This window comes from Lepisma saccharinum, chromosome 23, assembly GCF_977018435.1.
Source record: "Lepisma saccharinum chromosome 23, izLepSacc3.1, whole genome shotgun sequence".
Taxonomy (NCBI): domain Eukaryota; kingdom Metazoa; phylum Arthropoda; class Insecta; order Zygentoma; family Lepismatidae; genus Lepisma; species Lepisma saccharinum.
This window is the reverse complement of record NC_139251.1, coordinates 54,427,537-54,454,683: the sequence shown is the minus strand read 5'-3', so window position 1 is coordinate 54,454,683 and position 27,147 is coordinate 54,427,537. Positions and strand designations below refer to the sequence as shown.

The window sequence follows — 27,147 nt, the reverse complement described above, 5'->3', positions numbered from 1 at the left end:
GAACTTATCGGAAATTGTTTGTTTTTATTCCAGAAATGCAAAAACTATCACTTAAGTTGAAAATGACGAGTAGAATTCGAGATTTTCAGAGCTTCGGGAAATTTCGAACATTTCCCGTCCCGACCAAAAAAATTCTGTCCCGCAGACCCTAGTTAAAAGTGAATAATAACCAGCCCATCCCTCACTCCCTTGTTGTTCGTCTACTGTAGTGTTGCTATAAATAGAGTTGCGCGCATTTCTCTGTGGAAAACCGCCACAACAATACAGCAAGCAGAAACAAAACACGGTCGCTCTCTCTCGCAGGTACTTGGGAGTGAAGGACGACTGGGAGCGGGAACTGCTGGTACGACTGGCAACCAGTGTTGCCACAATATGAAGGCACAATTTCCCTTTTCAAGGGGCAAAATTTCCCTTTTTGGACCACTTTTTCCCTTCACCTAAGAAATTATATAATAAAAGTAATTAGTAGTAGAAGTAGTAACAGCATGATTAGTGGTGGTGGTTGAAGCAGTAGTAGTACGTAGTTAAGTATTCCGTTGAATTGTTTGAATAAAAAATATTTTATAACATTTTCACAGTTCAGTTTCATCATTTCCTGACCAGGATTCAAACCTGGGACCATATGTCCTAGGTTTGAATCCTGGTCAGGAATCCATTTATTTGTTAATCCTCATCGTTACTATTCCAGATACATAAAAGCAATGTACAATGAACTTAAAGGAGCAGAACCAAGTAAGAATAGCAAAGTAAAATAACATAAAATCGTAGATATGAAATTCGAAATTAACATAAACTGTTATAATGTAGTTAGATGACCTTAAAATTTCCCTGCAATTGTGGTATTTTTCATTTAAATTCCCTTTTCCCTTTTCGTTAAAATTTTGGTCCGAATTTCCCTGCAAAAGGGGAAATTTCCCTTCATGTGGCAACACTGCTGGCAACACATGCAAAGCTCACGACTCCAAGGAACCATGACCACAGAGCAAGAGGAACTGAACTGCTCGTTCACCCCGAAGGAGCGGAAGTTCACAGCTCCCAAGAGGGAGTCGTTCAAAAGGAACGACTCGTTCACGAACGACCCATCACTTTAGGGAAGAAGATAATTTATGAACATGTTAGCTCTCTCTTTAAGAAATAGTAATTTACTTTAGTATCACTTAAATAGTGCTATTATAAAATGGTAATGATCTTAAACGCTTCCAAAAAACCTATTTAAGCTTTACATTTTTATATTAGAATGTTTTGAAATGAATACAAACTTCTACAACATTTATGTTTTTAAAGTTCTCCTAGAAGATCGCCAGGTTTGGGATCATATTTTACGAACTCGAAGTCCGGTTTCAAGATAGGCGCAATTTGTTTTTCTACTGAATTGTATTACTGGAGAGAAAAGGGAAAATTTTGGAATGAATTGTAATAAAATCATTTCTCGCTTATACCCTAGTGCCGTTAGAATGAGGTAAGAAATCTTGTTGCATTTCATTTCATCCACATGAGATTTTATAAATAGAAATGGCTGGCAAAAATAATCTTTGTAATGTTTTTGGAGTAATGTGCCATCATTTCACGAGAAAGTCCGGCGCAAATTCCTTTTGTTTTATTGCGATTTCATCATGCTAAGAATGCAATTTTTACATGGTTCGATTTCAATCTACGTCTATTAAAATATACTGCGAAGTTTTAGCGTTTACTTGATATTTTGTACAATATATGCTTTCGTAGTTAGGTTAGGATACCAGGCTTGGTTTTGTTAGTATTAAAATAAATTTCCTAAGTGCATTCTACTAAGGTTCCGATTTATTCTACATCTACATTAATTCTCACTAGTCCGATACTTAACAGTCGCTTGTAAACTGAAAATACATTGTCCATGGGAAGCACGCATGCTTGCGTAAAGTAATTTTTAAGTTGTGTTTTTCAACATATATAACTTTTTTACTTTAAGGAAGGTTCAAATTTCGTGACAATGATTGCCAAAATTCTACGAAAATTAGTATTCTTGCTAGGAGAATATGAAAAAAATCATAAAACAATCTGAATCGTTACCCTTTAAGTATTTTCAAGAACTATTATTATATGCATTCCACAATAACAGCAGACAGGATGTTGTGTGCTGTTTATAAATACATTGTAAAATAGGTAAAACTATCAAAGCCGGGAAATGTCTGTAACTCGTTTCTTCTGTAATTGTTGACATTCGTACTTACCTATTCTGCATTGCGAAAGATTGTTTAACAAGGGAGGTAAGAATCGACAATATAGAGAAAGTCTCTAACTTTGTTAATTTACGGTATACCAACTAATTTTGGCCTCCTAATCACGAATCTGTTGTAAAAAACCTGGGGTCACGTCTGGAAATTGTACATTTTGATGAAACATATTTCGTTAGCCCAAAAAACCATTCGGGGTAAATTTCTCGTATCGGACATACGACTGAAATTTGCTAGTTCTTTTAATTTCAGTATTCGTACTTACGTATTCTACATTGAGAAACATTGTTGAAGGTGGCATTTCGCTTATTTCACGGAAATAAGCTCTGTTTGCGACATATCGAGTAAGTTTTCTTTGTTTCTTTTTGCCGTCGGTAACATGCAAAATGGCGGTCACAGTTTCACTACCGTACTCGGCATGCAGGGTTTCCACCCCACTGCACCCAAGAATACCTACGTAGCCTCACAAACCATTGATGCATAGCCCCATGAACCATTGATACATAGCCCCACAAACCATTTCCGGTAAGGTTAGGTTAGGTAGGGTCACGTTTAAGTTACAATAGTTAAAAATTGGTTTAGAAAAAAAAATGCGTATCCCGACACACCATTCTCGCATAGCCCCATGAACCATTGACACATAGCCCCACAAACCATTTGCGGAAACATACCTTCTTCAGTTAAAAAAAAACAGTGTTTGGAAACCCTGACCGGCATTAACCGTGATTATGTCATCACACACAGGCAACATCCGGCTGGAAGGAAATGGATGCAAGAGCTTCCTTACATCGGTCACACATTTATATCAAAAAATTGATGATTTACCAGCAAAATTCAATGATCGATGTGAGAAAACACTTCCTCGAACTTCCACAAGTATAAAGAAACTGCATTCGGTAAGTAATTTCTCCTGTAAATTTGAAGAAATCCGTTTGTCCAATATGAGAAATTTACCAGGTTGGGCAATATAGTGACTAAACACTTACCGGGGATTACGTCATCAGATGCTCGCAACATCCGGTTCAAGTACATGGATGGAAATGCAAGCAACAGCTTTCGTGCATCAGATGGACATTATTATAGAAAAATATATGATTTAGCAGCCAAATACATTGAAAAATGCGAGAAAACATTTCTACAACCTTCCAAAATTACACAGAAACTCAATTCCGTAAGTACTTTCTCATTTGAAGAAATCCATTTCCCGACATGAAACCAAAATAGAATTGAGATTATCGTTATTGGTGTTATTTAACATCATTAGGTTAGGATTGTTAGGTTTGGTGCTGATAATTTTTGACGTTTTTGTTCAGTTAGGAGTGCTAAGTTTTATAGTTTGATCTTTTGCATATGTTCTTTAGCTATTTGAGTGTGCATTCAACAAGTTTTTACTAATGAAAAGTGTCTAAAGTACTCCAATATGGCACATTTTTACTTATTCTGGCCATACTTTGCGAATAAATATCTCCCTTATTTGTTTTTCCATGTGCTGTAACTAATTTTATATTACATAAAAACATCGAAATCTGAGTAGGTGCTACATCATTTGTCTTCACATTAATACTCAATAGCCGGCCTCCATAACAAGTGGTACAGCGCACTGTGACACCAGAGGTCCCAGGTTCGAATCCCAACCTGGGCATGGGTGTTCTTTGTAAGTGTACCTTCATCAATTTCATCATATCATCACTCTTCCTCATCTTTGTAGCCAAAAGTGGCAGAAATGTGAAGTAAAATAAACCAAATCAATCATGAATACTCAATAGGTCTATCGAACTGCCCTGGCATATGAGCAACAAACACTTCATCTACACTTCACATCAAGTGTGTTGGTTGCCTGGTTAAAATTTTCAGGCACCATGGTGACTGAACACCCTGTATTTTTCTACCCCTGGATGCATGCATGATTTAAAGAGATAGGAGGATTAAACCAGTTCACCATGCTCGTGCACCTGCTTTGGTATTCGAACAAGTGTTCTCACGTTACCAGCCAGATTAAGTCAATCTTGGCTTCCAACGTTTCGTGCACATACATTGCTCGCATCATCAGGGAATATAGAAATGGAGCCCAGTGTAGGGTTAAATATATGACTATTGTGGGACAGAGTTTGGACTCTGTCTTCTTACTGGGTTGCTCTGGATACTGGTGTTCTTATTGGCTGGAGCTTTGTTTTTACGGAGTAGCGAGTTCCAGGCATGACTGAGCTGAGTCCCACGCCCTTGTTGAGATTGGTGCTTTCCTGTGAAATGGCTATGGCTTTTTTTACTCGTCGGTGCCAGTAACCGGCACATTTGGCTATTATTTTGATGTCAGAAAATAAAAATAAAAACCTGTGTCCCTCTGTGATGCTGTGTTCTGAATTTTCTGGTTGGAATCATCTTATATTGCGCTGATGTTCAATGGTGCATCCTGTTTGGCCTATATATGGTGTCCCACACTCGCATGGTATATGATACACTCCTGGAATCTGGAGCTCCAGGTCAACCTTGACTGAGCGGAGAAGAGTGGTGGTCTGTAGATGGTTTTTACTCCATGTCGTGTTCGTGGTTCATATAGCAACGCCCTGTATAGGAAGGACTCATTTTATGATTTCTTTTCTGTTTCTACATTCTAATCCTTTGGTATGCTTTCCAACAAAAGAATAAATGACAATAGCAATAATGAATCATTGATGCAGTCTGCATATATGCATGATGGAAAATGCCAGTTTTTAGGGACTCGATGCTTCGAAATGAAGATTTAACCCATTTAGCAGGACAGATGTAAATTTACATTGCCTAATAGCCTGGCCTGCTGTAGTATGGACGTACATGTACACATTAAACTTTGCACCAAAACAGCACTGACGTAATGAGATGTTCAGCTTGGACTTTATTTTAAGTGTTCAGACATCTGTCAGCCACTCATTGGTAATTCGTACTCCATTTTGCTTTCAACATATGCTATTCTTTTTTTTATCAAAACTTGTTCTGCCAGTGAAAGAGCTCTGTGTGTACACCTCTGCTTTGAGAAATACCACACCCTATAGACTTTCTGAAGGAGCATTGACCGACATTTCTTTTTTCTTTTTTTTATATCATTCTGTAATACACATTGTACACAATTTTATTAAATAATTGTGTACCCGTTAAAGTTAATGGGAGAATCAAAAAATATAACAGTTTCTACCATTTTTTAATAATAATAATAATAACAGGTAAAGTTCCCGTGCACTTTGTACAGTGCTATTAAGCATAGGGGAATGTGTGGGTAAGGCCCCACACCCATTCTTTGACCTCAGCCAATTGTAGGTGATGTGATCACCATCACGCACTGGCCAACTTTACCCCTAGGTACCCATTTAAATGTTAATAGTTTAAATAGAATGCTTGTAATCTAATTTTAGTTTTATTGTGTTATGCACATTGTTTAAAAATTCATTAAATAATTGTACACCCCTTAAAATTAATGCAAGAATTGAAAAATATAACATTGGTACAATGTTTATTATTCATGATAATAATAATTACACAAAATTAAATGCTTGTAATCCAATTTTTTATTTGATGCACAAAATCTCAGGGGGAGTCATACAGGTTGATGGAAACAATCATTTCCTGATTTCTTTCCTGTTTTTACATTCCAATCCTTCCAGCTTTTTTCTTTCTTGCACCATGATGCAACATTGAAAGTGTAATCTTTAGTTATTAATGATATACTTTGGTTAATGAATTCTGTCTCTTGCAGCCAGATACGCTTTGGTGGCTCAGGACAGCTAGGAGACCTTGGCAGTGGAGCCGGTAAGGGAGGTGGCGGTGGCGGCGCTGTCCGAGAAGCTGGGGGAGCCTTCGGCAAGAGACAAGCAGCGCAGGAAGAGCAATATTTTCATAAATTGGTAAATAAAACTTCTGTCTCATTCTCTCCCAATTCTAATTTGTGCAAATATGGTACCTATTTAAATAATTTGTGCAAATTAGTGTTTTCATAATGTTTAAATATCAAATTAATGTGTGGAAGTATACCCCTTAACTGCAATGAGGCTCTGGCACCTTGACCCACAGACAGGGTTATCCTATGTGGGGTCATGTTGTCCTGTGTACGTTCTTGTGTGTGCTGAGTGCCCCTCTACAGCTTCAGCTTTTAACTAGGGTATGGAGATTCTATCCTCAGAGGCAGTAGTTTTAATTCTTGTTAAGTAATGAAAGAAGGTATTGGTTTTAAATATTGAGCTAGGAAGTTTTAACAGACATTTCGTACACATAGAATGTAAATGTTCTATGTCCAATTTTTCAGGACGGTGGCTCAGTCGGTAACGCATCTGACTACTATGCTGTTCTGGGTTTGATCCCCGGCCGGTTCAAATCCGGGAACTTTTCTAACTTTGGAAGTGGCCCCGGCGCCCACCCAGCATTGAATAACATGTGTACCTGGGGGGTAAAGGTGGTCAGGGGCATGATGCTGATCACATCACCCCCACTCACGACCGGATCAAGAAAGTGTGAGGCGTTACCCCCACAACCCCCATATAAACCTTCATGGCGTGGTGCTATACTTTACTTTACCTTCAAAGTTTGACATAATATATTTCTTGGATCTGTGTCACCATTGGACTGAAAGTTTGTATCACTGCAAAGGCTGATATACTGAAGCCTATCTGAAAAGAAGTACAGAGCATTCGCTACGAGACTCTGCGGCAAGCAGCCTGGCGTCAGTGCTTGTCTTTCCCGGTGAACGGGTCCGCGACAGTCGCAAGTTATAGTCTGTTTTTTTCGCTCTCTTTCTCTGTTGACGTTGCAGACTGACGACAGTATAATTCTCCCTCAGAAGTTGTGTTGTGTCATGTCTTTGTGTTGAAGATTGTGGCTTAATATGACACCACAAAAGTTTACATTACAACAAAGGATTTGTCTTGTCGAGTGGTACTTCGGAAAGAGGAATTGTGGAGAAGTGTGACGACGTTTTCCAACAAAATTTCCTGGCATTTACTTTCCACTTAGGACCACTATATTAAACCTCGTAAAAAAGTTTAGAGTAACAGGGTCAGTTCTAAATATAAGTGGAAAGAAAAATGGGGAAATCTAAAAAATAAAGTATACAAAGACAATCCGCACACCATCCGTGAGTTAAAAGAGAGTATTGTACGAGAAATCGGGAGAATTACAGTAGACGAACTTGCACGTGTAAATGCCAATTTCCTTAGGAGATGCCAGGATTGTGTTGCAGCAGAGGGACATCATTTTCAACACCTTCTGTAGTCAAGGTTAGTACACAATATGAAAACTGTAATTTTAATAGGCGACTCGAGCGACTGTCACAGACCTCGTTCACCAGGAAAGACAAGTACTGATGCCGGGCTGCTTGTCGCCGAGTCTCATAGTGAATGTCAGGAAATGCTCTGTAGTTGTTTGGTTAGGTATTTTTGCTGTAATTAGTGATTGAAATTTCAGATAGAACAATTGCACGCAAGACTGGCTTTGATTTGGAGTGCCAGTGTTTTATCTACCAGATAGAACACTGCATTCTGGAAACGAGCAAACTTTGGTAGCAAAGTAAAATAAATAATTCGTATTTTGTGAAGTCAATAAACTGCTTTGATTCCTCTATTATTCAAAATGTTTATCTGTTAACAACAAAAGTAAGATCTGAATACCACAACTATTGCTAAGCAGCTCCCACAGGTGACTGAGGTTAGAACACAAGTATTTCATCTCATACTTTGATGGTTGTGGAAATTGTCGTAAGGCTTCATTGGCTGCTGGAGTTTGCTGCTTCCAAATTCTGAACATGGACCAAAAAGACGTCAGTATATCAATATTGGTTACATGTAGGCATCAGACGATAGCAGAGATGAAATAATTGCATCTTAAATAGGCCACAGCCAAAATATCTCGATTTGTTTACAATTTGGAGATACAACATTTACATTCTCAATGGACGATTTGTTACAGACCTGCTCTCAATTTTGTTTTATACCCTGTCCCAACTATCTCTGGAGCAGGCGAATGAAAACAAGTCTGCGCAAGTAGTGATGCGAGAAGGCTCCACCTATGAACACGCAAGAGGGATCTCTATTTCATGGAGGGGGGAGGGGAGCGACTGCATTACCAGCCTTCCCAGCAGCGTGTACTGCTTCGCTCTGCCCATTCAATTTCCTCCCCTTCTCTGATGCTATGTGCAGGGTATAGTTAAGGGGCTTTTCCCCATATCGTGCAATGGGCAAAAATAGCCTGTGTGCTGATGTGCTCATCATATCATATTAAAATCAATCAATCAAGAACAAAGTAGGAACTAATGACCCCTCAAAAACCAAATAAAACAAAAAAAAGTTTATTCTTTTGAAAGTCAATATAAATAATAATAAAATAATTAATAAAAATATAAATATACAAGGATAAAAGTAATTAGATATAATTACTAATTAGATTATAATTGTGGAAGTAATGGGTGTCTGTGAAATATCATTAGAATGCAAGTGCTAATGAAAATATCAATATCTGATGCCTCCCCCTGAGGTGTCTGAAAAAAGTTCATGTAATTCGAATAGTGAGATTGTATAGATATTTTATTACAAAGAATATTGTTTTCTGTGAATTACAGGCTGTAAGTACTGCCATGTCCAATTAAATAAGGAGAAAATGTTTAAAAAACATATTTCTATGACGGAAGGGCATGATATGAAATCTTACTCTGCTTATCCTGCACAGCCTTGGGTAACGCTGTTATTAATAACAGAAAAATCTAGTATCTTCAATGTTCCTGGTATTTTAGGATATTGATATACAGAAATCCAGTATGTATAATGCAATACTGGGCAGTAGTGTATAAGTAGGCATGCATATTTTGTTTTTTGACACAAAAAAAACAAAATGTAAAATAGTGCACTGTAATGTTCATTTTTAATGTTTTTGAAAGGAATGAGGTGCATTTTCTGACCATGTTTGTCACAAATTGAACTGCAAAATGCAAAATTTACTCTTAAACATGAAATTTAGAGTATATGTACCGATGCAACACTTTCTGAAGTCTGAATTATCTTGTGAATTATGCAAATCACTGAAAATGGATTGATTCTGCTGTAAATATGTGTGAGAAGCAAAGATGGACTCCTTTACACAGGGATAAACTTATTACTCTGATAACTACATAAATGCGATATTATGAGGGAAATGTTTCTTTTGTGTAATAAGTGTAGTTTTTAAATCAAGTTTAGAGTTTTGTTCACCATTATAACATCAAAATGCAATTGAATCGGTGAGACCAGAAGGGAATGATTCCACTCGACCTTACTTTCAGGAAATTAAAAAAAAAAAAAAGCCTCATAGCAACCAAAACTAAAAGCCGGATGATGAAACTTACAATTACAGACTTATTCATCATAACCATAGTGACAATATTCCATAAGTGGTTTGTTTTTAAAACCTTTATTTTAGCTCTGATGTGTGTTCAAAGTATTCAGCCCATTTTGTTCAAAAAGTGGAATCTTTCCCTTCTTGGTCTCACCTGTTCAATTTTTCTACTGTTTTTTTTCATCCTGAAATGTGCCGTTTTTGTACCGAAATTTTGATGTTTTATTCACCATATGTATGTGGGTGGCTCTGGTATACATTTCCACCAGTAAACAAAATCATATCGAACAGCACAATCGATTGTGGAACTGTAACACAACTACTTACGGTTCACGGCATCCGGGTAATTCAAGCACGTAATTGTGGCCTTTCTTCTCGTTTTGTATACCGGATGAAATGGATCATATAAAAGCACTTGATGACGAGGAGAATAAGATATATCAGGGCAAAGTAGAGGCCTTTGCATATCAATTGGATGAGAAACTAGGAAGTAATACGGCATTATTCCAGGATGAGATCCATTCGCTGATCGTCGTTGCATTTGGCGATATTTGTAGCCTACATATTTAATGGAAAGTAATTTTTCCTACAGAGCGAGAGCGCTTAAAGCATGTAAATCTTTGGATGCATACATTTATGTTTTAAGTGAAAAAGTGTGAGATGTAGGGACATATAAAAAACGGGAAAAGGAGCTTTTTTCTTCTTTCTTCAGTCAGGGTGAGTCAGAGGGATGCGGTAATGCACACTTGCCTGACCATGGTGTTCAAACCTAGGACCTCTTCTCTATCAATGTTGAAAAGATTTCCATTGCAAAAGATGAAAATTAATAATAGTACCTACCCGCACTTATACAAAAAATATTTCCTCTGGTTACACAAAAATTTAATACAGTTCGTGTGTACTTCAAGAACGTAACATGTAACCTATCTGACTATGACCGAGCATCTTTTGAAAGGAATTAGTAATATTTTTGCTCATATCACTAAAACAGAGAAAATCGAGATTTGAATGATTTCTCTTCTACCTTTAATGAAGTGCAAGGGGTGCAGGATGCAAAATTTTTGGTTGGAAAGGAAACATGATGGGGTATTTTTAAAGTCCTGACGTTCAAAACTGGAAAATAATGTTATTTCCCGACTAAATTGGGAGATTATAGGAGTGGAAAATATTCAACATTACCCGATACTAAAAAAAAATGTTAATTATACACACAATTTCATTTGCATTTCTGGAATAAAAACTGCTAATTTCAATAAATTTTGGACATTTAGTACAAAAAATAGTATGTAGGGAACAAACTACTTTTAAACTCTTATCATTTTATCCGAAGTCTGGATAGGAACGTAGGGTGACCAGACGTCCTCTTTTATCCGGACATGTCCTCCTTTTTAGGTGTCTGTCCGGCATCCGGGCGGATTTTTTAGAAATCGGTAAATGTCCTCCTTTTTTTGAAAGAGTATAGCATCGACCAAATGTTCTGCATAGAAAATGCTTCCACACATATTGATATTCATATCACTTGGGGCACGTTAAACATGAGAGCAATGCTCACCTAACATCTGGGAGCTGAACATGATCACTTTCCCGACTGAGTCATTAGTAGGGGTGTGCGGGATCCAGAAAAGTCGGTTAAGAAAATTCCCGTCCCGATCCCGACTTTAGGAAATGATTTCCAGACATTTCGAGATCCCGAGCAGTTCGGAACTTCCAAATGGTCGTTTTAAAAAGTAGTTAATTATTGATGTTATCTGCATTATAAGTGTCTTGACACTTCTCTGAAATTGTTAGCTTTTATTTCAGAAATCGAAAGAAAGGGAAATGACGTCAAATTCGCGATTTCCACAGCGTCGGGAAATTTTTATCATTACCCGTTCCTGAAAATTTCTCGGGAAATTGTGGATTTTACCCATCCCAAACATCGGGATTTAAAAAAATTTCCTGTCCCGACCAAAAAATGTTCTGTCCAGCACACCCCTAGTCATTAGTATGTATTATTGTAACTTGTTGCTTCGCAATCAGACGTGTGAAACACATGTAATTTGAGCAGTTCCTAATCGCAAAGATGAGGATGAGCGATGATATGATGATTTTCATGAAGGGGCACTCACAAAGAACACTCATGCCCAGGTTGGAATTCGAACCCGGAACCTCTGGAGTTGTGGCGCGGTGTGCTAACCACTCCGCCACAGAGGTCGGCCAGTTCATTTTTGAGTCATACATACGCGATACAGAAACGCGTAGTGAGAATTTTGATTATTAAGTCATATTTACTTTTATGAAATAACGAAGCGAAAGTGTAAATTCATCAATGATCTTGCAAAAAAATATCCAGCTTTTAGAGGATGGAAGAAACGAAGATGAGGTAAAGTGTAAGGTGGATGTCACTTTCCCCTCCTGTTGAAAGAGTGCAAAAATGTTCGTGGCATTAAAATCATATTTCCTGACACAATCTAAACCACCTAAAATTTAAGTTCTGTTTTTGGAAATAAATTAAAGCGAAGCTTACTTGTCACATTTGCATTCACTTATGGTGATATTGCATTCTAATATCCAAGAATTGTAAAAAGAGTAAAATTCTGTGCTTCAAACTATATATATTCTTAGTTATGATTGTCATGTGTTAAATAATACGATTAGGAGATTGCTTTCGTTGCTTAAAGGTAATAGGAAAGTATAAAAAAATCATCAGATTTATATTGATTAAATTATGAGTAGGGACGTGAAGTTTTTGTTTTAACGATAGCACCGAATACTTAAAGAAAGCACAATAAAGTGTCTAAAAAATGGATTTGGGTAAATTAAGGAGGCAAGTTTTCGATGTTTTGGAATCGCGAAATAACTTGAATTATGCCATTTTTCAGAATAACACCCAATTTTGCACTTTAACACGAAAAACGTCGCGAAATATGCAATATAAAATAGGGATAACATTTCTTTTGTTCATGAAGTGCTATTTGATCTGTCGTTTCTAGTCTAAATGGTGAAAGTTCGATTAAATCGAAATTATCACGCTCCATTATTGCAGTTTGACGCAGATATGACTGACAGTAGGCTAATTTGAGGTCGCAGAGAGATTTTCCTGGCATTGTTGGAGAAAGTTATATGTATGACTATTTTCAAAGATTTGGGTGATATCATTCAATAAACATTTCATATTTACTGGCTGATGAGACGAAATAGTTTTCCAAATGGAAGAAATTTGGTAATTCCTAACAAAGGTAAGCTTTAAATTTTTTTTCATTAAAACTAAAATTTTCCTCAATTTTGCAGAACTAAAGCAATGTGAAAATCTTCATCATAGAAGGAACAGTAAATATGCATGTATAAATAACCGATTTTAAATTAATAATACCAAATTTTGCCCTAAACCGCGAAAAATAATACCGAATTGCAGTAAAAAAATAACATCGAAATTCAGTTGAAAATAAAACGAAAACTTCACGTCCCTAATTATGAGTAATGGCAAATGAGTTGCCATTTTTTGCGGTGTCCTCTTTTTTATGACTTTGTCCTCCTTTTTCACCATGCTCTGTCCTCTTTTTTACATGTATGTGTCTGGTCACCCTATAGGAACGGGATTTTTTTTTTTTTTTCAGGACCCAACTTTTTGGGTCCCTGCACATCCGTTGTCATTACTGTGGAGTCTACTCCTGCTAATAGGCTTCCAATTTTCACGCCTGACAGCTTGAATGCAATAATTTCGCACCTAGATCTTGAGGAAATGGATGAAGAGATATCCGTGAAAAAATATTTAGCCCTGATTGTAGTTTACATACTCCTTGTACACACCCATTCGTTCCTTTCATACATGACACAATCTCAGCTCCCTTTAGGGGCATGTTGTGAGCCTATGAGCCGGAAGTTGTTGTGCTACATGTATGGTGTCCTCGCGAAGGCACTTCCTTCCGGTGCATAGCCCCTTAGATGCCTTTACACATTTGGCCACTTCAGTTGTGGTTTCAAGTTCTTATGTAAGGGAGAAAATTTCACTGTTCAGGTTACGGCTCAAGGTTATCAAACTACAGTAAAACTTCTGCCAGACACCTCTAAATTACGGACATTTTTAAATTCCCTGGCAGAAGTACATAGGTTTTTCTTGTATGTACGCATTGCTTGCATTGTAGAATTATTTTCCTGTAGTTTACGGTTATTACAAGCATAAGAAAACAGTTTTTCGTTGTGACGTTTCAGGAGAACACACGCTCCCTTCATCAGACATTTATTTTCATTTTGACTAAAGATACAGTTATAACAATGGTTAGCAATCTTTTAAACAAAAAGAATCCTTTATATAATGGATGTTGTCAATGTTACAAATTTATAATATAGCAACTTAACTATGAAAAGAAGCAGTCTGTTTTATTTTTATTTCAGATAAAAAAAAAATTGATCACATTATTACATCACCAGTATGGAGTTTTCTTTTTCACAAATGGAGTAAGCCACCATTTTTAAAATTTAATGTAACAGAAAACATCAAGAGACTTTGTGAAAACAATGATGACTTTAAATTACCTGATGATATTTGGGATTCATAATTTTAAATAAGAAAATAATGTCATCAAATAAATTTTATCTGAAATAAAAATAAAACCGACTGCTTCTTTTCACAGGTAAGTTGCTATATTACACCAATGTAACATTGACAACATCCATTATATAACGGATTCTTTTTGTTTAAAAAATTGCTAACCATTGTTATAACTGTATCTTTAGTCAAAATGAAAATAAATGTCTGATGAAGGGAGCGTGTGTTCTCCTGAAACGTCGCAACGAAAAACTGTTTTCTTATGCTTGTAATAACCGTAAACTACAGGAAAATAGAAATACATAGGGTTTAATGGCAATATAACGTCTCAATAATGGACATTCTTAATATCGGACACTGAAAACTAGATCCCCAACGCAAATAAAACTTCTTAATAGAGGACAGCCTGAAAGAAAACTCGCAATTCCTGGAATTCGACACAACAATGGCCAGTATTTTGAACTAGCGTGCATTGTTTCATGTTACACCGAACGTATTTCTTTGCATCTGAACTTGAAACACATATTGAAAAGACAATTGTGAAGAACTTTAAGATTCAAAAAAATATAGATGATTATTGTGGACAATCTGAGTCTGGCCAGAAATAGTTGGAGCCTATTGTAAATGAAAGAGCATTTTGAATGCAGTAATTTAACAAACAAAGGGTTACACTACGTGTACTGTATTTTCTTTTTTGAAATTTGTAATGTATGTAGGGATACTTTAGTAAATTTAAATTCACCGTATGTAGTACAGTATTTTGTGCCTTGAATGTAGGGGGAAAATAAATTATGTTCGTAAAGTACCTACTGTAATATGCTTATTCTATTCTTAACATCCTACACTTTTTTCTGAATAGCGGACACTTCTTAATAACGGACATTTATTTCTCCCCCAGGCCTGTCAGTTATTGAGAAGTTTTACTGTATATTGCTTGCTGCTATAGTCTCCGTATACTGATCCATTAATTAGACCTTGTAGATTAAAATGAAATGGGAATTTCCTTCATTGGTTATTAATTATTTTTTTATCCCACAGCAAAAGGAACAACTAAACAAACTGAAAGGTGATTTGCACGATGAAATAGCTTTCCATGAGGAGCAAATTAAGAGACATCAAGAAGCTATTAAGCGCCACAAGAAGAGGGTGGATGAGATTGATAGCGATTAAGTACATTAATCTTCAAAAGGCAGGTTCGTCCTTTTCACAATTATTTGTGTATTAAAGACCTGACGTATTGTTCTTAATTAAATAATTATGTTTGTGTTTTAAGTCCACTTTATGCACATAGGACTGGACCTACAGTTTAAAGTGGGATCCGAATCACTATATGCCCCTCCTCGCCAATGAACCCAGGACCCCTTGATTACAAAGCCATGACGTATTGTGGTTCTACCAAAGTGAAAATCCCATACAACCTGGAACAGTTATGAGATGTTGTACAGCGAATATGAATTTTCAGGCCGCCTCAATAGTGTGGTGGTACAGTAAAAGAGGTGAGACAAGAAACTCTCCCACCGATGTGCTGGGTCGGAAACGCGGCAAGCGCATGCACAAACTTCCCTTATCGTGCACACAGGCAGGGTTGCCGAACGTCATAAATGTTGTGTGAGCACCGAGAAACAACGCGATCGACTTGCCTGTCTTCATTTAAAGTGTGTGTTTGTTTTGTGTGCAGTGTACTTGCTAGCATGAAAGCTTGCAGTTCAGAGAAAGCAAGTAAACTCGGTGGACGGAAAGTAATCCAGAGCCAAGGGCGAGAAATTGTATATAATGTCAATGCATTTATGAAAGACGAGGTGGGAGTTCGTATGTCCGAAAACCAGTTCCAAAGGAGGGTGGCTCTTGCATGTGGTGTTTCATTCAGCAGTGTGAGAAGAATTGTACTAATAGAAAGTAAAGCATGCACTACGTTGAAGAAACACTTTCATACGCCCCATAAAACACGACCTCGCCGAAAAATCAAAAGTGATATAGACGAGTTCGATAAGTGTGTTGTTAGGCGTGTTGTGCACGAATTTCACCTTACGGACGGGGAAGGTATCCGAAGGGTTTTGAAACAAAGAATATAGTTCCAAGGCAGTGTCTGGTATGTGCGCAAGATAATACGTGACATAGAGTTTAAGTGGGAAAAAGCAGAAAATAATAGACAATTGCTTATAGAAAAGGACGAAATAAGAAGTTCACGTTCATCGTACCTCAAAGCCATAAAAATCTTTCATCGACAAGGACGACCCATTGTTTACGTTAACGGACTTATTTTCACAGCTCGACAACAAAGAAAGAAGCTTGGGTGGATGGAACCGCAGCTGCCGTCAAAGCAACGGTGTCTAAAGGGCAACGTGTAATTATTGTATATGCTGACGGTTAATGTTCAAATCTGGAAAATCTTTTGGCGATTACCACCATGATATGAATGCCCAAAATTTTGATTTTTTTTTTGTATATATTTTATTTTACTTCGCGTTTTGTGCCTGTTGGCTAATTTGCGAAGATGGGGATGAGTGATGAAATGATGAAATTGATGAATGGACATTTACAAACAACCATGACCGAGCGGGATTCGAACCCGGGACCCTTGGCGTCGCAGCGCGATGTGCTAACCGCTCAGCCACAGGGTCCGGGGAGAAGTTGATTCCAAATTTGACACGAAACAGTGTGGTTGTTGTTGACAACGCCTCATGCCATAACTTACAAATAAATACTGCGCCTTCTTCCTCCTCCCGAAAAGACATTATGATTCAGTGGCTCGTTCAAAACAACACTCCCTTTGACGCACACATGTTCAAACCAGAATTGTATTCATTTTTGAAAATTAACAAACCCCGTTTCAAGATGTTCAATATTGATTCCATCTTAACAGAACACGGTCATTCCGTTGTATGTTTACCGCCATACCACCCAGATCTTCTTGCTTAGTTTTCTTGTGTTCTCATTCTGCGTAGACATTTGACCCGTATGCACTGCCAACCCTGCTTCTGTGCGTCCTTCCCCTACGTATGGCTTGGGCGTGAGGCTGCGAGGCTTTTCTTGTATTACCTATTCTACTGTAATGCTGTCACCTCGTAATCAGGGGTTTGATCCCTGTTGGAGGCACATTGCAAACGGTTTGAATCCCACTTCAAATTATATCTCCAATCTTAATTATTGTATATGTGCATAAAGTAAATGTAAAACTTAAACTTTTGACTTCCATACAATACAACACAACAGGTTTTCTTGGGTGAAAATATGTTCTAAAAATATGTTGTTTCTTGCAAATGGAGCCATCACATTTACATATTCACTAAGTAAATTGTAAAAATATAATGTAAAAAATTGGTGTAGTTTTTTAAAAAAAATTTGTATAAGTCAAGGCATTTGTTTTGGCAAAATGAGTGGTGAAACCTGAAAATTTTCACCTGCTGCCTGAATTTTCAATTTCAGTTCTAAAATAAATAAATTATGTATTTTGTAATATTTCAAGTTCTCTCATGCAAATTTTCGTTAACTTTTTTTTAAAAAAATAATGAGTCAGTATGTGTTATTTTAATGTTTGTGTATTTTCTGTATTATGTGTATCATTAAATCAGAAGAATAAACATGCCAGTATAAATTTTTTTCAGTGTTGCTAGCCGAATTTTAAAATCTGTTGCAATAAGGGAACATATATCAGAATAAATTGCATAGTTATTCATGCTGTTACCAGTAGAGCCTTTTTTAGGAGACCACTCCAGTGCAAAAATTAATTACTTTTAACATAATCTGGTATTTATTAATAAATTAAATGTTTTAAGATACAGTATTTCGAAATGTGTATTTTAAGTTTGTTGGATTCATGGCTTTCTTAGATCGTATTTGCAAAGAAAGAAAGAAAAAAGGGCTGGCGCTTGAATAATTTTAAGTTTTTTCTTCCCCTGAATGGCAACCTTGTTTATGTTGCTCTATTGTACTACAACTCTTTAAAAAACTCAATATGCTGACCAAGGCAGAAATTTATTTTATTATAAAACATAAACTAAACGTAACGTTTCAACCTTCTAGCAAGGTCTTCTTCAGACTATGTACCAAGTACAAATGTAACAAGGCACACACAAAAATACTCCCCTCCAGACTATTAGAAAGTTGTTCTGGAACATTCTTGCAGGTGGCTTTCTCTTGTCAATTTTACTTTCACCTGAAAGTGAATGTGGTTGGGCTCTTTATCTCATGCTCTATTTCCTTCATTCTTCTTCCTTCTTCTCTCTTGTCCTTTCCACTCTTTCTGACAGAAACAACATAGGGATGATGTACGACTTAAGAGAGAGAGAGAAATGCAATATTTAAACATATGAGAGAAACAGGACATGACATAGATTGGGATGAGGCTAAGCAGATAGGAAGGGAGAAGAGAATGCTAGTGAGAAAATGGAAGGAAGCCAAGGAAATAGAGAAGAAAGGTGAAGAAGACACAATGAACTGGAATGGGGGACTGATGATAAACAAAAAATGGAAGAAGATGTTAGAAAGAGTGGAAAGGACAAGAGAGAAGAAGAAAGAAGAATGAAGTAAATAGAGCGTGAGATAAAGAGTCCAACCACATTCACTTTCAGGTGAAAGTAAAGTTGACAAGGGAAAGCCACCTTCTAGAATGTTCCAGAACAACTTTCTAATAGTCTGGAAGGGAGTATTTTTGTGTATATATATCGTCCTTTTCTTGTACCTTGTTACATTTGTACTTGGTACATAGTCTGAAGAAGACCTTGCTAGAAGGTTGAAATGTTACATTTAGTTTGTTTTATAATAAAATAAATTTCTGCCTTGGTCAGCATATTGAGTTTTTCATATCATGGAAACAAGGCTTAATGGTGTTATACAACTCTTTGCACCTTCTGCACATTCATAATATCTTTGATGTCATCAGTCTAGTTATTTCAGCACTTCAATCATAACAATCCAACATTTTAAACATGACAGATGCTGATGAATGTGAATGTGATGGATTAAGGGGAATCTGGAGGACACCACAATGCTGCTTAGGGCACCAAAACATCTAGCTAGAGGCATGCATATTTCGTTTTTGACGAAATCACGAAATGTGAAATAACACATTGTAATCTTAAATTTTCATGTTTCTGAAAGGTGTGAGGTGCATTTTCTTACCCTGTTTTGCCACAAAATAATGCGAAATGAACTGCAAAATGTGAAATGGTCTCTTAAACACTAGATTTAGAGTTTATTTACCAATGCGACACTTTCTGAAGTCAGAATTATCCTGTGACTTGAGCAATTCATGGAAAAAATGATTAATTCTGCTGTAAATACTTGATAATAAAAAATGGACCCCTTTATACAGGAATAAACTTAATATTCTGGTAATTACATTAATGTGTTATTAGAAGGGATATTTTTATTTTGTGTAGTAAGTGCAGTTTTTAAATCAAATTTGGGATTATATTCACAATTTTAAAACCAAAATGTCATTTTATGTACAGGGTGTCCAGAATGGGACTGACAGTTTTTAAAAGTTTGTGGTTTTAATATGGATAAAAGTAGATAAAAAGAAAAGCAATCATTTTGAAGATAAACTCACCAAGTTTTACTGGTAGCAGTTACAACTCAGCACAGCTCAGTATAGCTCCACATGAGCTCCTTTTGTGATACGGAGGATGTCCAACCTGAATTCAATTTCTCTCACACGTATTCTGTATCATCAGAGGCATGACAAGCAATTGCATTCCTAATTCAGTCCTGCAGTTCTTGTAGGTTTCAAACCTTTGGGCCAGAATACACAATGTCTTTCTAACCCCAGAGAAAAAAGTCCAGAGGGGTAACGTCATTCGAGCGTGGTGACCAGGAAATTGCCCCATCACGGCGTATCTAACAATCAGGAATTTCTCTATCAAGATACTCCCTCACTTGTAGGCTCCAATGTGGCAGGGCACCATCTAGTTGGAGTATCACTGCATGTAATTGGGGAACTGCAAAGTTTTCGAGCATACATAGGAACATATTTCCTGTTATTGTTTGCTCCACGAAAAAGAATGGGCCTATGACTTCATTATGTGTTAAAGCACACCAAACATTCAATTTGGGACTGTCTCGGACATGTTCCACATACGCATGAGGATTCTCAGAACCCCATATTTTAACATTGTGTGTGTGAACACAACCAGACAAGTGAAAAGTTGCTTCATCTGAGAAAACAGTGGTCGATAGAAAAGTCTGGTCATTATCAATCTTGAGCAGAATGTCACTTCCAATATTTGTCTTTGTGGCTTGTCATTTGGCGTAAGTTCTTGCAACAACTGCAACTTATATGCACGCAAACGTAATCATTTATGTACCACATCGTGCACAGTTGACCTGGGAATTCCCACCTGCTTGCTCGCTGTCCGTATTGACTTACGTGGACTACGTGTGAACAATCTCTTATCGACTCCACATGTTCGTCTGACACTTGTGGTTTACCACCACTGTGAGGTTTCATCACACTCTTGTACATAAAAATTGTCCCTTCCACGCCTTGATGGTGTTACGTGATAGAGGATCCTTCTGGAAACCACGGCGAAAGTTTCGTTGCACTTGCACAATACTGTTTGTCTCTGCATACCACCACATGTATTGTGCTCTTTCGTGTACCGATGCCATTTTTGGTTTCAGTGATACCAGCGCTGATACGTTGAACAATTGTGAAACAAAACTTGCAAATGTATACTTCCTTTGCAGTCTATTGTTAAAAACAAGCTTGGTTTGCAAAAAAAGTTATAACTGTTAAAAACTGTCAGTCCCATTCCGGACACACTGTGCTGCTTTTTCACCATTATAACAGCGAAATTGTATTTTATTTACCACTTTTGAACCCGAAATGAAGTCTGTTTTTGTACCGAAATTGTGCTTTTATATTTACCAAAAATATGTGCCTCTACATCTACAGGGTGGCTACTCGCCGGGAATTATGAGTGAATTCTACGTGAATTTTTCTCCATAGACATGAAAAATTTCAACTTCTATTAATCCAAATTAATTCATAAATTTACAAATGCCCCGAGCCAGGTTTTCCACAGTTTAGCTTTTATTTTTATCTAGGAAAGAAAAAGAAAAGAAAGTTGTGTGGAAAATAAGGCAGAATTTTCTCAATCCGTTTATTTTGTTAGTGTCTTTTGCAGAGCAATCTATCTGACATGCAGAAGATTATTGCAAGATATGATATGATGAAGTTGATTAGGTAAATTAGAGTTTGAAATCCTTATACAATTACAAGTCTGCATATATCAAATGCAAGTGTAAACTCCATCCATACCTTCAATTGAATTAGAATTTTGGGTACAATGGAATCACACATACACTTTACATTGTTAATATATTTCTGTGGTTGGGTGGTAAGAGACGGTGATATGTAATAGAGAAATAGAGAACACGTTTGCTTGGACCTTTGATTTTTTTTTTTTGGAAAGTTCACCTTGAAAACCGGGAATTACACTTGAATTTTATCATGGTCCTGCGGTGGTGGGATCATACATGATCTAGCTATGACATTTCAAGTCACGTGACAGCCACACAAGTCAACCTACAGTCACAGGATTTCCCAATTTTTTTTTTTGTTATATCCTTGCTGGTGTCTAAATCCCAATTCCGTTCCCTGTGATGCACACATTACATCTACCCTTCTTTTTCCAGGAAAATGAAGACGAAACCATTGTTAGCAGTATGGAGTAGGAAGAAATTGCCTCTTATAGATGTTAGTGTATTTGATTATTTTAAATGGTATGGATTCATTAACATTGTATAATCAAGGATGATGAAATGTTAAACTGACTGTTTTGCAAAGACTACGCAAGGTAAGATTGTAAATATTTTGTATGATAATGTAATAAAAATGTTAACAGCCTTGGTATCTCATCAGCAGTTTCAATTGTGTGACTTATACCCTATTCAAGTTTTTGTCACTATGCTGTTATTGTATTATTCTAAATGTGTTGGTAAGTTCAAGTGGTTATTAATAGTCGAAATTTTAATTTCCAGAAAATTGAGTTTGGAAATTACTTTTAACATATTCAAGTGTATATTTACATAATACATTTTTGGGACTTGTATCGCAGAAATTTCAATTATAAAAATACAGAGAATTCACATACATTTTTGTCTTCTTCTTTGCTCAACTTGTGTTCCCTGCTCACCTAATAGGTCAACTTTGTGTGATACTGCTTGAAGCATTCCTGCAATTGTTGTGATATTTTGTACTTTTCACCCTGCTTTGTAGGAATTGTGATTTGCTGAGGAAAACGTGTATCACTAGAGGGACAATCTCTTCGTGCATAATAAGGTACAGCTTACATTGATATGAAAAACTTAGCATGTACATACGGGTTGCACATTCAACACATCATATAACCTCTGCCATCTATTGGCCAAAAGATGAGTTTCAAGGCTGAATTCGAAACCCAATCTAAATGACGACTTGGTGTGGCAAGCAAACTTTCAGTCAGACCATCAATTTGATGACTATACTCTGTCCCAGCTATTTGTGGAGCAAGGTGGCACAGAACAGCAGAGAATGGAGAGCAAATCCAGTGGGCAGAGCAAAGCATTGCACTGCAGCAAAGGCTGGTAACTGCAGTCACCCCCCCCCCCCTTCAATCCAATCCCGTTCCCTCTCACGTGTTCATTGGTGGAGCCTTCTCGCATCACTACTTGTGCAGACACTTGTTTCTGTTCGCTTGCTCTAGAGATAGAGGGGACAGAGTGTAGGTGTGTGGATGGATTAAACTGTATCAGTGTTATACAACAGTGGCACTGTGGTTTCAACTGCCGATGCATCTCTCTCAATTTCTGTTTCAATTATCACAATTACAAAATGTTCATGCATAATTATATTATATATATATAATTATATTACCAATCTTTTATTTGATTGGAGTATGCAATACTAAATTTTAAAATTTGTTGCTATAGAATTTCATAACACCACCACATCAACAAATGTTTAATTTTTTGATCATTAAGTTCAGGTAACTCTCTTCTTCCTTTCTGTAGTGAGCACCAATTTGAGGGGTGTAATGTGTATACAGTACTAGTAATAAAAGCTTATTTTTTCATGTAATTTATTACCTTCATTTAATCCCTCTTGTAAGTTCAAGAATTTGCGATTAACATATTTATTTTCTTAAATTTTCTGTTCACATATTGCACATCCTTCTTTTGCCTATATCTGAAGATTATTCATTTAAACATTTCCAGTGTGTGGTATTTTCTTTTTCCGTCTCATTACATATAAACTGTCATAATACCATATATGAAATTAGTTGCAAGGACATTGTCAACATTTGAAAGTGCAAATCCCTGAAAAAGTACAGAACAATTACAGTATGCTCAGAATTAAAATAGATAAGCATGCCTTGCAAGAAATATAACATTACCCGACATTCTTAACCCTTTCGAGGCAGAGCCTCCACATGACGAAAGTAACTGAAGGACGGTTGACAAATATTTTGGTAATAAATGTTCAATAAGCAGGAAACCGAATAAAAAAAACATGGAATCTTTTTGGCTTTAATCTCCAAGCATCCACCTGACATCTGCCATCATCGCCGGGTAGATTCCGACGTCATTGTCGTGTCGCCAGGCAGATTGTTAAAAGACACAACAAAAGCCCACGTGTTTTTCAAGGCTTTATAAGTTAAAGGGCTCCGTCTTTCAAGTTCTAAACAAGCGTCATTTCAACGCAGTAAATTTGGCTCTGGAAGGAAGAAAGGCATTAGAGCTTTGTTTGTCCTGTGTTTTCCACTTAGCAACAGGCAGGGAAGTGGGAGGAAGCCTTTCTGTATAGCGTTATTCGAGAGTGCTTTTCGCATAATCTGTGCTGCACAGGTGGCTACGGCCTTCGGGGGAGGGGAGAGGCATGGGTGAAATGTAATACGCACTTGCAGGCAAGGAGTTTGGCTGCACCAATCATTCTCTTGTTATCGGGCTATGAACGTGAGTGCTTTTGAAAACTTGCCGCGAGAAGAAAGAGTCTTTTGTGATGGCATCTCTTCGGCCAGAGAAATTCGTGACTTGTTGGAGGAGGGGGTTGACAGGGGGATGAAACAGAAGTTGAAGATATACAGGGTGTGCCAGAAGATGATAGAGAAGAACCAGAAGAGGAAGGGGGGAAGACGAAGAAAAAATAGAGGAGAATGAAGATAGTGGTGATGCGAGTGCAGTGCAGTGGATGAAGACGGGGGGTAGACATCAGGGGGGTAGGGGCAAATGTTTTTCCTTTCTCTGGACAGCCAGGTGTAAGAGTTCATGCCCTTGCGAACAATCCTACTCCTTTTCAAGCTTTCAGTTCGGTATTTAACCCGCAAAATATTTGATATTCTCGTGGCTGAAACAAACAGATAATACGAACAATATCAGCAGAAACATCCGGAAAAAAAGTGAGAGGAACCAGTTTCTGTTAGTGAACTATATGAGTTTGTTGCAATTATTCTGACAATGGGGCATTGCTGAAAGGATATTTTGAAGGAAGGAAGCAACTACACTCCATGGTATGGACAGGTGATGCCAAGGGACCAGTTTGTCCACATTTTCCATTTCCTATATTTTGAGGACAACTCGAAACCTCCAGACAAGACAGCTCCAAATTACGATCGAATGTGGAAAATCAAGCGTGTTTTTGACATAACATCCATCCACATCCTGGAGCTGGAAATTTCATTGATGAAAATGGTAAGTGCTCCAAGCCTCTGATCATTGAGGACTACAATAAGTATATGGGGTATGTTGATAAAGCTGATCATATGGCAAACAGCTACAGCATCCGGAGGAAAAGTAGAAAATGGACGAACAAGATGTTCTTTCATTTACTTGATTCCTCAATAGTAAACACACTTATCCTGCTGCGTCATTTCCAGCCAAATGTGGACAGATATTCACCATCCTAAGCGAACCACTGGCCCTTAGTTAGTGGTAAGTGGCGAACGGTGTGAAGTCTGCTACTCGCAAAAGAAGAGACAGGATACCAAATTTATGTGTGGGCATGTAAAGTGCCATTGTGTGCATACCCATGCATGAAACTGTACTACAGGAAACAATAATCAAGATCAAGGTGTTGTTTCCAGTAAGGAAGAGAAGAGATGTACCAGATGAAGGTAAATAAATAATCTTGAATTTGAGTTCTTTTTTATATATATATTTACTATTTGTACTATTGTTTTGATACTACGTATGCATCATTATCAGAGCTAGGAATTTTAGGTGCTGCACCTTAAATTTTTTTGTGTGAAAATGGGTAAAAAAGCGACTCATCCCAAAAATAAGCATGTATTGAACTTTACTCATGGTGTTTCGGTTGCACCTTTTTGCACCTTTTTCACGATCTCGGAACCTTTTCCACCTTTTTCACAATCTCAGAACCTTTTGCACCTTTTCGCCCTTTTTGCATCTTTATCAATTTTTTAAATACAACTTGCACGCTGTTTAACCCAACCCACATTCGAGGCACGACTTCTTGTTTACCGCACAACAATGAATCGGCTTTCTTCAGTTCTTGGAACGTTAATGTAGTAAGCGTGCGGACTTTAAACAGTGCCAACAATGACGCGTTACAATTGCTAGAAGTTGTGCTCTTTTTGTCCTATGCTGTATTGTTTACGAATTGTTGTAGGAAAGCTGTTTTGTTTTAGTTTCCTTCTCGCGTATCAGCGAGCAAGGTAACTGCAGTCTGTGATCGACTGATCGATGCATCGGATTTGCTTGTTCACCATGCCAAAACATAAAATAAATGTTGGGAAACTGCAGGACATTGTTAAACAGTTTAGCGGTGACGGCATTCAGAGTGATGGATCTGTTCTGAGGTGTGATTTGTGTGATATTTCTATTGCTGTTGATGACAAACACCAACGCACTCTGGTTGTGTAGCATCTACAAAGTGGGAAGCACGTCAGGAATAAAGAACTACGAGATGGTAAAAATGGGAAGCTACAGCAATTCATTGGTGAGGCGCTTGCATCTTCGAGTTCCAGAAATAAAAATGAATTTTTCAGGGAGACAGCAAGGACATTTATAGCGTGTGGAATACCTCTTTCGAAACTTAACAATCCTGTCAAGAAATCATATTTGAAATAATATACTGGGAAGTCAGTTCCAGATGAGACCACCTTAAGGAAATCTTACCTTCAACCTCTTTATGAAGGTAAAATCTCGCAGATCAGGCAAGTAGTAGCTGACCATCCAGTCTATTTCATACTAGATGAAACCACAGTTAGGCAAAATAAGGTATGTTTTGAACATTTTAGTAGCACCTCTCAATGGACATCAAGTGAAACCCATGCTTTTAAAAACTTATTTTTCGGCAAAACAGATAATGCAAGTGTAATGAAAAGTTTCAATGATGCATGTTTTGTATTGTGGCCGGAGGGCGTAAAATATGATACGAGTGTGGTTAGTTCGGCTAGACTCTAGTTTACGTCCTTCTTGCCCACTCCTTCTTACCCGTTTACGTCTTTCTTCCACACTGCGTGTTGCCCGTTTACAAAACCGTGCTAGCAGACAGCCGGCGCTCCGGCTTCTGTAAGGTAAGTAAGTTTTTGTTTTTACACTTTCTGTCACTAACCATTCACGGGAACGAGGTATGCCTACGAGGTTAGGTTAGGCCTGTTAAGTTAGGTTCCATTAGCACTCATTTCACCCCTAAATATGTGCTTCATCATCGAAAAATGTATTCAGTATGTTCAATCACGCATATCCGGAAAACATTGGTGTTTCTCGATTTTCTCCTCCAGGAAATTTTTGCTCGCCTTGGGATTTACTTTGTTGAATTCCTTATTAAATAACCTTTCCAACGATATATGACACGTATTCCTTAGGAAAAGGACGTAAACTAGAGTCTTACCATTAGTTCTTACAGACCAAGCATCTTACATGTTAGCTGCATTTTCTAATCTGAAGAATATGTATCCTAACTTAAAACATGTGACCTGCATTGTTCATGCTTTGCATAGAGTTTGTGAAGCTCTTGAAGATTAATATACATATCTCAACGAATTTGTTTCTAGCATTAAGAAAATACTGAAAAAGGCTCCTTCTAGAATACAGAAGTACGTAGAAATTACGAAACTTCCATTAGCACCCTCTCCCATA

The 27,147-nt window shown here is 37.3% G+C and overlaps 1 protein-coding gene across 1 annotated transcript; it reads left to right on the top strand.

Annotated features, from left to right (window-relative positions):
* Nucleotides 1–1,281: 1,281 nt before the first annotated feature.
* Nucleotides 1,282–21,924, top strand: LOC146005209 (ATPase inhibitor mai-2, mitochondrial-like). Its single transcript, XM_083144271.1, has 4 exons — nt 1,282–1,459; nt 5,938–6,085; nt 15,103–15,257; nt 21,703–21,924. The coding sequence occupies exons 1-3, from the start codon at nt 1,407–1,409 to the stop codon at nt 15,232–15,234; spliced, it is 333 nt and encodes a 110-aa protein (XP_083000397.1). The 5' UTR covers nt 1,282–1,406; the 3' UTR covers nt 15,235–15,257; nt 21,703–21,924.
* Nucleotides 21,925–27,147: the final 5,223 nt, after the last annotated feature.